Below are 14434 nucleotides of genomic sequence, written 5' to 3'. Positions count from 1 at the left end.
TATCTTAATATAATGTTGCCATGGATCTTACTAAGTTACCATACTCTTATCTTAATATAATGTTGCCATGGATCTTACTAAGTTACCATACTCTTATCTTAATATAATGTTGCCATGGATCTTACTAAGTTACCATACTCTTATCTTAATATAATGTTGCCATGGATCTTACTAAGTTACCATACTCTTATCTTAATATAATGTTGCCATGGATCTTACTAAGTCACCATACTCTTATCTTAATATAATGTTGCCATGGATCTTACTAAGTCACCATACTCTTATCTTAATATAATGTTGCCATGGATCTTACTAAGTCACCATACTCTTATCTTAATATAATGTTGCCATGGATCTTACTAAGTCACCATACTCTTATCTTAATATAATGTTGCCATGGATCTTACTAAGTTACCATACTCTTATCTTAATATAATGTTGCCATGGATCTTACTAAGTTACCATACTCTTATCTTAATATAATGTTGCCATGGATCTTACTAAGTTACCATACTCTTATCTTAATATAATGTTGCCATGGATCTTACTAAGTTACCATACTCTTATCTTAATATAATGTTGCCATGGATCTTACTAAGTTACCATACTCTTATCTTAATATAATGTTGCCATGGATCTTACTAAGTTACCATACTCTTATCTTAATATAATGTTGCCATGGATCTTACTAAGTTACCATACTCTTATCTTAATATAATGTTGCCATGGATCTTACTAAGTTACCATACTCTTATCTTAATATAATGTTGCCATGGATCTTACTAAGTTACCATACTCTTATCTTAATATAATGTTGCCATGGATCTTACTAAGTTACCATACTCTTATCTTAATATAATGTTGCCATGGATCTTACTAAGTTACCATACTCTTATCTTAATATAATGTTGCCATGGATCTTACTAAGTTACCATACTCTTATCTTAATATAATGTTGCCATGGATCTTACTAAGTTACCATACTCTTATCTTAATATAATGTTGCCATGGATCTTACTAAGTTACCATACTCTTATCTTAATATAATGTTGCCATGGATCTTACTAAGTTACCATACTCTTATCTTAATATAATGTTGCCATGGATCTTACTAAGTTACCATACTCTTATCTTAATATAATGTTGCCATGGATCTTACTAAGTTACCATACTCTTATCTTAATATAATGTTGCCATGGATCTTACTAAGTTACCATACTCTTATCTTAATATAATGTTGCCATGGATCTTACTAAGTTACCATACTCTTATCTTAATATAATGTTGCCATGGATCTTACTAAGTTACCATACTCTTATCTTAATATAATGTTGCCATGGATCTTACTAAGTTACCATACTCTTATCTTAATATAATGTTGCCATGGATCTTACTAAGTTACCATACTCTTATCTTAATATAATGTTGCCATGGATCTTACTAAGTTACCATACTCTTATCTTAATATAATGTTGCCATGGATCTTACTAAGTTACCATACTCTTATCTTAATATAATGTTGCCATGGATCTTACTAAGTTACCATACTCTTATCTTAATATAATGTTGCCATGGATCTTACTAAGTTACCATACTCTTATCTTAATATAATGTTGCCATGGATCTTACTAAGTTACCATACTCTTATCTTAATATAATGTTGCCATGGATCTTACTAAGTTACCATACTCTTATCTTAATATAATGTTGCCATGGATCTTACTAAGTTACCATACTCTTATCTTAATATAATGTTGCCATGGATCTTACTAAGTTACCATACTCTTATCTTAATATAATGTTGCCATGGATCTTACTAAGTTACCATACTCTTATCTTAATATAATGTTGCCATGGATCTTACTAAGTTACCATACTCTTATCTTAATATAATGTTGCCATGGATCTTACTAAGTTACCATACTCTTATCTTAATATAATGTTGCCATGGATCTTACTAAGTTACCATACTCTTATCTTAATATAATGTTGCCATGGATCTTACTAAGTTACCATACTCTTATCTTAATATAATGTTGCCATGGATCTTACTAAGTTACCATACTCTTATCTTAATATAATGTTGCCATGGATCTTACTAAGTCACCATACTCTTATCTTAATATAATGTTGCCATGGATCTTACTAAGTCACCATACTCTTATCTTAATATAATGTTGCCATGGATCTTACTAAGTCACCATACTCTTATCTTAATATAATGTTGCCATGGATCTTACTAAGTCACCATACTCTTATCTTAATATAATGTTGCCATAATCATTGCTCTTTGTGTTTAATAGCAAGGGGAAAACAAACTATTGGAAGAGCACAGAAAATGAAATAGGCCCTTACGTCACCTTTTTTTTTTCTGTTGCTAACACAGGTCTGAACTGAAATTTTTTGAGTTTACCCAAATCTAAATGGAACCTAGAGTCAGGAACTTAAAAACAGTTGGTCTTTGCACTGGCCACATAACACCTTTGTGTGAAGAAATCATCTGTTGTATGAGTGCAAAGGCTGAAACATTACCTTGACTCTGAATTAACATTTCTGCAGGTTGCCAATCTAATCTACTATGTGCCAGTCTTCAAAGATTATCAGTACAGGTTGTTGGAAGAATTTAATGCAGACAATGTTCAGTATCTAGAACTAAGGACCAGTCTACAGGGAGTAAGTATGAGCAACTACAATATTATATGAGACTAGTGTCCACAGAAAATGATTCTAGAGTTGAAACTATGATTGAAGTAATACTTTCCATGCCTAATAAACTTGTAAATTGAAACATTTCACTACACAATATTTTCCAAGCCTTCTAAATTGAAACTAGCAGAAACTGATAAATTCAATCATTTCATTACAAAATATTTTGCTGCATAGTAGAATCTTTTTTTTTTTTACCATTTCAATAAGCTATATATAATCTACCTTGAAAATAATTTGATATATTTCAAAAACCTTTACTTGCCCTGTAAAATATAAAATATAAGTGTTAAAAGTAACAAATACTTTAAAAAAAAAGATTTTATGTCATGTATGTTTCTTTATGCTTCATGTGTTAACTGCTATCAAGTATCAAGGTTTTTTTTATCTCATCTGAACTTGAAATGTTAACTATAAATAATTATATCTTTTGTTTGTCCAAATCTTTGTGTTCACCATTTCAGTTGTATGATTTGAATGTCCCTGAATATGATGAAGAGTATGCTTTACTGCTGTTGAAAAATATAACTGAAGATTTTATGATACAAAATCCAGAATTTATTGGAACTAAAGTCATCTTCTGTGGTGGAAGGTATCAAAATGAGACAAAACTTTCTTTTAGTTTTAGCTTGATACTAAAAGAAAAATAAATTCCTTATTAATAAGGGTGAACAAATGTAGAGAGCCATCTATTTTAAAACATAAGTTCATTTTAGAATAGGAAAATGACTTAACAATTTATGTTATTAGATATTTTTGTAAAATCTGATTGTTGGTTCATTGTTATGTGTTTAAATCTAGACAGACTTTTGCTGAGCCAAACACTTTTATTTTAGTATCTAGTCTTCGCTTCATTTGTAAATTTGTTTCACTTGTCAGGCTGGAGGTTCACCTGTGGTAATGTTAACCAACTATACCTCCTTTCAGAATTGTATCTTGAATCATTACACATTTACAAATACATCAAAATCAAATATTGTGTTTATATTAATGTAGTATTGTTTTGTTGTAGATATGCCAACTCTTCAGTTATCTTGGAAAATGTCAAGAAAGCAATGTATCTCTATCAGAAATATCCAGACTTCCTGGCTGGCTATGACTTGGTGTCAGATGAGGAATGGTACCATACATTGTTGTACTACAAGGATGCTTTGCTGTATCCATCTCAACAGACTCCACCGTACAAGTTACCATATTTTTTTCATGCTGGAGAGACTGGTGAGTCAACATTGAACCATAAGGTTATTCTTTGAAATCATAGAGAATCACAGACTATTTTTAATAGCAAGTAAATATTATAAATATTAATAATAGGAGAATAATGAAGTTACACTCATTTTCCTTCAAAATTTGATTTTTACCTATTATAATAATTATTTTTATAAGTATGTAATGCATAATTTTTAAACCTTAAATATATCTAATAATAATAATAATCAGTTTCGTGGACTTCAAAAAAGCGTTTGATAATGTCCACCGAGAATCACTATGGAAAATAGTTAGAGAATACGGTATCCCAGAAAAATTCGTCCAGATCCTACGACACCTTTACAGTCAGTCTAGTTGCTGCATTAAAACAGAAGAGGGAACAACAGAGTTTTTTACAATCGAGACAGGTGTGAGACAGGGGTGCATCTTATCTCCCTTCCTTTTCCTCCTAGCCATCGACTACATAATGAGGAGAGCAATGAACCAGACTGCCTTTGGTATTCCAACAACTCCGATTGACGGACTTGGACTTTGCTGATGATGTTGCACTACTCGGGGCTACAAATAAATGCATTCAAGAAATGACAGAGAGCCTAGACAGAGAGGCACCCAAAATTGGCCTCCGCATAAACTTGGATAAGACTAAAATTATGCGAGTGGGATATAAGGCAAAGGGTGTCCCCGTCAGACTTGGCGAGTCAAAGCTTGAAGAGCTGGACAAGTTCACGTACCTTGGCAGCATCATAACAAATGATGGAGATGCTTACCATGATGTAGCGTGCCGAATAGGAAATCAATCGTCATTCCAACTGCTACATATGCATGTGAGACGTGGAAGTCATCTGTCAAAATTGAGAAAAGACTAAATGTGGCTCAACAGAGATGGCTGAGACGGATTTTGGGAGTCAGTTACACAGATCGGGTCTCAAACAAGGAAATCCTATGCCGGACTGGGAGTCAAACACTTAGTGAGGTTGTGACTGAGCGTCACATGAGGTTTGCGGGACATGTTCTACGTCAAAATGAATTACGCACACCAAGAGTTGCGATAACATGGAAGCCAAAACGAGGAAAGCGCAAACAGGGACGTCCTCATATTACTTGGCGACACACCTTCATGGAGGACCTCAGAACAGTGGACACCAGGTGGGAGGAGGCTTCAGACATTGCCAGTGACAGATCTTTATGGAGACAGCTTGCCGCCCAATGCGCCGAACGGCGCAGGAGGACCTAAGTACTAAGTAAGTAAGTATCCATAAGGAAATTAGTCCTACAATATATGCATTATACCAAACAAAAGATTATATAACTGTAGAAAACCAAAATATACATTCACACCAGATTCACTCAAAATTTTCATTTATATCAGATAATTGAATTGTATTAATGATTTGATTGCCAAGGTATCAAAAGATTGTTTGTGCCTATTTGTCTTTGCTATCGGAGTCTTGTATCTCCTTTTTGATGATAAAATCACAAAATCCTGACCCAGAGGGTGATTTTATATTTCTAAAATCTTTTTAGCTTTCTTATGGATGTTTTTCTCAAACAGTTGCCCAAATGTTGTTGTTTTTTTTCGCCAATAACCTTATTAGCAGCATTGACGATTTTATTAAGTTTATTTTTATTTTTAATATTCAGATTGCCATACCAATTGTGATATTAAAATTTTAAATGCTGCAGATGTGAGCATGATAAAACATCGCCAAGGCCTTTTCATTAACATTATAGGAGCACATTTTTTTCTAAGAAATAGTAATCTTTGTTGCCCTTTTTGGCTGATATAATCAGTATGGGCCTAAGAAGTGTTTGTGCACACCCCGAAACAGGAGATAGCGTAGCACAGGTGTCTGCTTGCACACATATATATATATATTTATTATGATTAATAGTCCACAAAAGGAATGTATGACTCAATGCGTTCCTTGTACAATATTAATTACAAGTCTAAAATACTAACTTGCTTAACTGTCCATTCTGAACTTGAGTACTTATTAACACAGTTAACTGCTCTGAATTATGACTGAATACTAACTGCTCTAAAAACTAAATCAAGACTGACTTTAATACTGGCTACTAACTGAATAACCTTGATGCAATGTTCAGAATAGTTAATCTCAGCTCCTGGCTGTTGTGAATGCCAATTCACTAGATCAGGGGTGGGCAAATTATGGCCCGCGGGCCATATGCGGCCCGCCAAAGTGTTGTATGCGGCCCGCAAACACCTAAAGAAATCAGGTGTGCCCACACATTACACATAAAAATACTAATATATTAAAAATAAATAATTGCAAATATGTATAGAAAGTATTGAAAATTTTGATTCTTATCACTTGCATTTATTAAATGCTATGAAGAACTGTGTTGAAAGAGTTGGGTTGGCTTGTACAAAATGGCAAGGGTAACAACTGATGGAGACTGCTTTGACTGAAAAAAAAACAGGCTTTTAATAGCAATAAAATAAAGAGCGATATCCCAACCATAAACTCATTACGGGAAAGTTTACACAAAGCTGCTCATAATATACATATAAAAGGCAAAGGGCTGGCCTTAAGCATAGGCAAACTATACATCTGTTAATGTCTGTCGGGACTCCCGCACAGGATATATATTTTATTATTTTAGAGAAGAAATAGAAAAACTTGTCCTCACTGCTATTGTTGAAGTACACAAGGCTTATAATAAGCTGCATAATTCTCTTTTTTTTCGCTATTAATTTATATTTTTCTATTTTATTCGGGCCACCAAATTCACAACGCTTCCAATTATCTATGGCGGCCCTGACTGGCAATTCTGTAAAAGCACTTCAAGATTTGGAAACAAAACATTCTGATGTTCGATAACACAGTAGTACTTGCTGGCATAACTTTAGAAGAATATGGAATAGCAAGTAAAGGTTCCTTGACTGTGAGTTTGTTACTAATATTTCTAATGAAGAGTTGAAGACAGACTTCATGTTTGTCATCGCAAGCATATATACAATTTGTTGTTTGCACATGAAATGTACGTGCATCTGAAATCTTTTCAAACAAAGCTATTCCATTTCTTAAGGCCAGCAAGTGAAATTAGGATTTATCCTTTTACTTAGCTGAAAGGTGAAACTATTTCTAGTGAAATGGTTGAAAAGTACAAGACTTATTTGGATTCCTTGATTGTGGAATTTGAAAGCAAATTTTAAGACTTCAAGAGCTTGGAACCATTTTTCAATACCCTCAGCTCACCATTTAATGCAGAAGCTGTCTCAGTTCAAATGACATACCTCCATACAAATTATGATCTGAAAGAGAAGTTCCAGTCAGTTCTTTCGTAGGAGTTTCATGGGTGCCAGAAGCTATATATCAGCACTTAGAAAAAAAACTTTGCTGCTAAAATTTCACATTATTTGGAACCACATTCATATGTGAACAACCTTTTTTTTTGTTTGAAAATTATCAAGTGTTAGAACAGGTCGATGCTTATTGACTGTAATTTGACAGCAGTCACAATGATAACATCTAGTAAGCTATAATAGTTCCATGGTTCCGGAACATGGTACACGAGAGTAAAAAGCCATATACTTCACATTAAGTACAATCAGTGCTTTTTTTGTGACGGTACGCACGGGTATTTATTTATTTATTTATGCTGCCCCCCAGTCCCCAATTTTTTGAATGCGGCCCTCGGCAGAAAAAGGTTGCCCACCCCTGCACTAGATTCATGATGCTATTTGGGGTTCACTAAATATGTCACAACTTTGAGATTGTGACAATATATATACATAGTTATTTCTCTTGATAACTTTCAAAAGATCCACACACAAAAAAAACTTATTTTATAATATTACAAAAAATGTCTATCTTGATTCAATAATGTTAAGTGAATAATATTTAGATGTGTAATAATGTTCACATTTCTTCAGATTGGCAGGATACTGAGGTGGATTACAATTTATTTGATGCAATTTTATTAAACACAACACGAATTGGTCATGGTTATGCCTTGTCCAAGCATCCCTTCCTGGCCAAGTTAGTAAAGTCACGACAGATTGCTGTGGAGGTGAATCCTATTTCAAACCAGGTCAGTTGTTCAAATTGTAAAGAATCAAACTTTTAGAAAGGAATTAGCAATTTAGAAATTTAAAAAATGTCAGCTTCAGGGTCAAGAAGACTTGTGAGCTTCAAAGTCTGATTAATAGATTACGGTTTTCTGGTTATAATGATCAAGATAATGAGGTACAAGAAATGCCGATTTGTCAAAATAGATACTTTGTATGAACATAAATTTTATGTGCTATCATTAGAATGTTTTGTTATGTGTATTGAATAAATTGTAAGAGAAAGTTCCTTAAGGATAATTAAGATATTATTATTATTATTATTATTAATAGTAAGAAAGTAAATCAATGCTAAACTGATTTCAGTCACTAAAAAAAAAACTTAATTTTATCTCAATCCTAATATAATATTTAATGTTACTTCAATTTAATTTTTTTGAGTTATATTTTTAAAAATCTTTTAATGTCTAATTTTAAATCTAATTTTATTAAAACATCAATGTTCAATAGTTTGTAAATATTTAATACTTTGTATATATGTCTATGAGACAAAATTCAGTAAACATTTTTTGTATATTTATTCTAGCTTTTGAGACTTCTAACAGACTTACGCAATCACCCCATGATAGGACTAATGTCTGATAACTTTCCAATTGTCATCAGCTCTGATGATCCATCTTCATGGGGAGCAGATCCACTGTCACATGACATGTACATGGCATTCATGACAATGTCAGGAGAAGATGGTGATTTGACATTCTTGAAACAACTTGCGATGAACTCTCTTCAGTATGTTTTTCAACCAATTTTATCAGAAAAATAACTTTCATTTCAATAACTTCAATAATTTCAATTTATTGTTTATTTCAGAGCATGTAAGTTTCAATTGACATTTATATTTTCAGTTTGTAAAGTTTAAGTGAAGGTGTTTTAAATTAATATTTTTCAAAATATTGATGACGTTCTCTTTACGCAAAATTAAGTCCTAAAGATGAAACTGTCTTTATGAAGTATTTCAACTTACAATGGACACTCCTTGGTGTACATGATCTAGGAACTTTGTCTTTTAGAAGTTTTCTTTTAATATATGAATGGTTACCTGGTTGTGTGCTATGGAATTTTGTCTTGATAGTCTAGGCTTTGAACCAATGCCACCCTGTGGGAGGTTTGGGCTAGGATGTAATAATCTTCAATTCTGAAGGAACATCAGAATCATGTAAAAGAAACAGACAAACCTCTGTAATGATAAGAACAATAAGTTCTGATAGGTAATTGTTGGGTTTTTTGTTTTGGTATCCCTTGGGGTTAATTAAATGTCACAACTATAAGTTGGTGACAATATATATTTACATAGTAACCTCTCTTGATAACTTTCAAATGATCCACAAAAGATAAACATATTTTATAATATTGCAAAAAATGTCTAGCTTGATTCAAATAATGTTTAGTGAATAATAATCACAGAGAGAGGCTTGTGACATAGAACATGCTATAAAACATACAGTGTCTCTGAAGCCTTGGACACAAAAATCACTGATTTATTTGTTAGATGCATTCTGAAATGAGTTTTGAATGAAATAAAGAAATTAGTTCATTCTGAGCTAGCAATTTAAATCTTTGGCAAGTCTTTGCAGTCAATCTGTCCTGTACAGTACCTGCTTCTAGCAAATCTCTGCAATCAATCTGTACTGTACACTACCTGCTTTTAGCAAATCTGCTGTCAATCTATAGTGTACACTGCTTCTACCAAATCTTTGCAGTCACTTTGTAGTGTATGTTACCTGATTTTACTATTAAGTTCTTAAATGCTTTTCTTTCCAGATTTAGTTCCATGAGCAGTAATGTCAAGCAGAAAGCAAAGAAGAAATGGGAAATACGCTGGAATACATTTATCAAACAGTTTTCTTAATTCTGTTAGAAAAATTCACTCTCTTAATATTTACTTATTAGTATTGGATACATATTTTTAAAACATTTTATTTCTTTTATACAAGTGTATAACCTTGGCCTTGGAATTAACTAATTAGAGCTACTTTGTATTAATTTTGTATGAATAGTCAATGCCAGTAATATAAGAAACTATATTGAGACTACATTTTTTTTTCTTTGTCTAGCCATTTTAAAAGATGTAAAATATATATATATATATTAAGCTTGCACCAGATAGTTGCTCTGGCTCCAGCCATTTTTCACTTTCCGTCCATTTCCGGCTCCAGTATAATATCACTGCAGGATAGTTGGCCAGATAGTAAAAAGTACACTGTAGTATCTACCTGTCTAGTGGTGAGGGTCTATCTCCCCCCCCCCCTTTTCCCTCATTTGTTTAGCCCATCACATTGAGTTAATAAGATAGACAATTAACATTACCACAACATGCTGACTCTGTCTAGAGGTCATAAAAAACTGAGTTGGCTTACTTAGAGATAAATCTCAATTAGGAGCCTACAGTAGACAACACACCCCTACTAGAGTGCAGGACCTTTTCTTACACAAACTACGAGTATAGTACTATATTTCATTAGTGATGAGAACTTAACTCAATTTTAAAATATTAAAATGTATCAAAATTTAAAAAAAATATAGTTGGATTAAAATTTAATCTCCAATTTTAAAAAAATAGTTAAACTAAACTATAGAAAAATTAAACTTTGAAAACTTTTCATAATTTGTGTGTGTGTGGTTTGTTTTGTCTAGAACTAGCTAATCTATCTGTAGGCCCACGATTCAATATATAATTCTGTTATCGTATAAATCTTTCTCCACAATAAAATCATAAATAAGGAAAATGTTTCTTAAATACATTCTTGCAAATATAGTTGGATTAAAATTTAATCTCCAATTTTAAAAAAATAGTTAAACTAAACTATAGAAAAATTAAACTTTGAAAACTTTTCATAATTTGTGTGTGTGTGGTTTGTTTTGTCTAGAACTAGCTAATCTATCTGTAGGCCTACGATTCAATATATAATTCTGTTATCGTATAAATCTTTCTCCACAATAAAATCATAAATAAGGAAAATGTTTCTTAAATACATTCTTGCACATAAAATAAAACAAAGATATGCTTGTGTGGCTGTATGTTTTATGTTAAATTAAAACCTTTAAAAAAAAAAGGCTACTTTCATTTTTTAATTCTATTAACTTTTTATAAAATGGAAAACTTTACAGCTAAGTTTAAAATCTCAGATAAGAAATTGATCCAGATCTCTACACTTAGACCTAGTAACCTAAGAAAAAAAATATGTGGGGTGTTAAGAAACACTTGATCTCTGTAACTAGTGTAAGGGTGCAATAGATCTACATGCTTGACTAACAATGCCCATGTGTTATTTTCTTGCCTTACCACTCAACATACAAAAAACACTATTGTATCACCATCATCAACTATACATACTACACTTGGCCTGCAAGTGTAGGTCTATAATATATCTGACCAGGTTGTTAAAATCAGTCAGACACACAGTTTATTTACTTTTTCGGTAGGGTGCTCTTGCATCCATATGTAGATCTAGACTGGGCTAGACCTTTAGCACCATCTAAGGTTGAAACTAGAAATAGGTGTTCTTGCATGTTCCTGCTGTTAATAAAATACTGTTTGCTGCAAATGAATTAATCTAAACCACTAAATATTGACCTACAACATTTCAGGTTCTAATTGTAAACTAGCAGCCGCTATCAGTATCAAGCCCTACACGCCTAAAGCGGTCCATGCTGGCATTTAAAATACATGCCTGATGACCAGTTAATGGTATGAAATATGTGAATGCATACATCTACCCACTATAGAATAATAGTAATATTAGATTTGTAAAAGAGTTTAAACACAGTAAGGTAAATAAATGTAAAAAAAATATTATCATGAATATAGGTATAGATTTGCAAAATTTTCAGCACCTCATAACACAAACTATATAAAAGTCATGTAACTCCAGCTGGATGTCAAAAAGTACTATTGGTGCAACCCTAATATATATATAAATATATATAGAGAGAGACATAGAAAGAAAATTATTAACATTCTCTAAAATTACTGTTTTTATTGCCTACTAAATTATTTTGTGGGAAATAAGCACATACTTTTAAATTGTGATCACTTTTAATATATGTATTTTTAACCCTACACCACTCATTTTTGGACAGTATAATTGATATTGTCAGATTCTGTATTGTTAAAACTTCAAAAAAAAATGATTTCTATGATACACTGAGGTCAAAATCTGATAGATTTTCTTTAAGATTTTGTTTTTATTTTGGCACAATTTTGTAAATAAATATTAATAAATTTACTGTTAAGGCCTGTATAAAAAAACATTCCCAGTGGCTGCTATATTTGTGTTGCAATGATTTCTCTGTACAATATTAGTATAACTTTGTCTTTGTAGAGTGTATTTCAATGAAAGATAACTGTGATATGATAACTGTGAAGACACAAATAATTGCTAAAAAACTGGTCAATTCAATTTTACCATTAACTTAAAAGATTTTATTATATCTATATGTTATGCTTGTATTTATCAATTTATCATACTTGTACATTTAGAGAGGTAGAAAACACCATTTCTTGATCTCATTTGAAGTGTTATTGTAATAGACTATGTTGATATGATTAGCCTAGTGATTGTGATTCTTGGCTCATACAGTTCTAATGGTTGACCTTACTCTAACTGGCTATGCAGAGTGATTGACATAAAAATAAAATACCATTCTTGTACCTATTTTTACCATACCTCTATTCAAATAACGCTTAATAGAGGCTGCAACCTGGACATTGATCTCAAAAAAAGCTTGAACTATTTTCCTATAAGTTTAACAGTTGATGTACATTGCGTTAAGTCTGTCCTTCTATACAGTTCAGAAACTTAGAGAATCACTAAAACAAATATGGAAAAGCTCCAGACCTTTGTTAACAGATGCTTACACCGGATATTAGGAATTAGGTGGCCAGAAAATATAACTACTATCGATTAGTGGGAGAGAAAAGCCCATAGTCCAAGACATCACAAAACGAAAATGGAGCTGGATAGGAAACACCCTGCGAAAACCAGCTACCTATGTTGCAAGGCAGGCACTTGACTGGAACCCACAAGGAAAGTGAGCAGACCCAAGCAAACCTGGAAGAGGCCAGTCATCAATGAAGCTGAGGGTACTGGAATGACATGGGAGCAGATGAAGAAAGCTGCTCAGAAACGAGTACGGTGGAGAGGTGTGGTTGCGGCTCTATGCTCCCCTGGGAGTGCACAGGATTAAGTAAGTAAGTACATTGTGGAGAAAAGACTCGTTTGCCACACTGGGAATACTCTAGTTTGACCGTTATAATTTTTCAAAGTAAAAAAAAAAAAGAAACAAATTTAAATTTGGCTAGAGAACTAGATCTAGATGAAACATATTGATTCAAGAGTTTAATAAATTAATGTTCAGGAAAAGTTTGCGTATCGTATTTTAAGGCTATATCTAAATGCCTATCATTGTAATATTATAAAGTGTAGTAGATCTATACTTTCACTTAGCCAGGAGACTTTCTCATGGAGAAAGGTTGGGGGGGGGGGGGGGAATGTTCTATTGTTTTTTAATCAACAGAAAAACAATCGCTCTCTAAGTTGTTTGAAGAGGTATTGTCTTTTGAAACAAAGTATTTGTAATGTTTTTCTTGTTTTAAATTTAAGCTCATGATTTTGTTGCATTACTTGCATACCATGACATAGACTCTCTAGTGCTAATAGGCTTTAAATAAAAACGTTCTGGAAAATCAATAATAAAACGTGTAGGCTACATGTAGATGTCATTGTGGTTTTATTTTCCTTGATTACATTCTGTAATCTCTTTCACTTAACATATTTCTATCTTTACTCTCTAACACATGCATCTTTCTATCTTTACTCTCTAACACAGGGGGGGGCCCCACAGTCTATAGATATAAAAATGCAAATAAAAAAATATCTATATAAATTATTGAAACTGTCTCATTATAAAAAGTTTTTAGTTAACGAAGATTATGCTTATTGGCTATATATCAATACACTCAATTCAAGACACAATTTCTGAGTGTTGGGTAGGCTTGGAACAAGATGGCAAGTGTAACAACTGATGGAGCTCGATCTTTGACTGAGAACTATAAACTTGAAACAGGAAAGTTTGCACAAAGCTGCATAAAATTCAATCATTAATTATGGAAAATGTGGATAGCATTAGAATAAGTAATGAAAGTTGCAAGAACTAGGGGAGTTAACCATGAGTAGTTCTGATTCATTAATGAATAATCCAATGCATCTGCTAGCATAGCATGAGCAAGGCAAAGGAGAATAATATAAAATCTCAAGGATTAAATTGTTATGTTACTTGAAGGACCTTGACTGTGACTTTGTTAGCAATATTTCCAATAAAGATTGGAAGACAAAATTTCATGTTTTTAAAATTTGCTATTGCAATAGGGTTTGTTAGACTAGTCCGTTTCGTTTCTTTGATTAAAAAGTATTGGGCCGGAAGTCG

General features: G+C 32.5%; 1 protein-coding gene across 4 annotated transcripts in view; it reads left to right on the top strand.

Moving 5' to 3' along the window:
• Positions 1 to 13723, top strand: part of LOC106075189 (adenosine deaminase AGSA-like) — a 32482-nt gene extending 18759 nt beyond the window's left edge. For all 4 annotated transcript variants that reach the window (XM_013236129.2, XM_013236128.2, XM_013236127.2 and 1 more), the window contains 6 exons: positions 2560 to 2673; positions 3171 to 3298; positions 3719 to 3924; positions 7814 to 7971; positions 8535 to 8737; positions 9770 to 13723. In XM_013236129.2, coding sequence (XP_013091583.2) covers positions 2560 to 2673; positions 3171 to 3298; positions 3719 to 3924; positions 7814 to 7971; positions 8535 to 8737; positions 9770 to 9857 — 897 coding nt within the window. In that variant the 3' untranslated portion in view covers positions 9858 to 13723. The remainder of the gene's footprint in view (positions 1 to 2559; positions 2674 to 3170; positions 3299 to 3718; positions 3925 to 7813; positions 7972 to 8534; positions 8738 to 9769) is intronic.
• The last annotated feature ends 711 nt before the right edge of the window (positions 13724 to 14434 follow it).

Source organism: Biomphalaria glabrata, chromosome 10 (genome assembly GCF_947242115.1).
Source record: "Biomphalaria glabrata chromosome 10, xgBioGlab47.1, whole genome shotgun sequence".
Taxonomy (NCBI): domain Eukaryota; kingdom Metazoa; phylum Mollusca; class Gastropoda; family Planorbidae; genus Biomphalaria; species Biomphalaria glabrata.
This window is presented reverse-complemented; position numbering and strand designations above follow the sequence as displayed.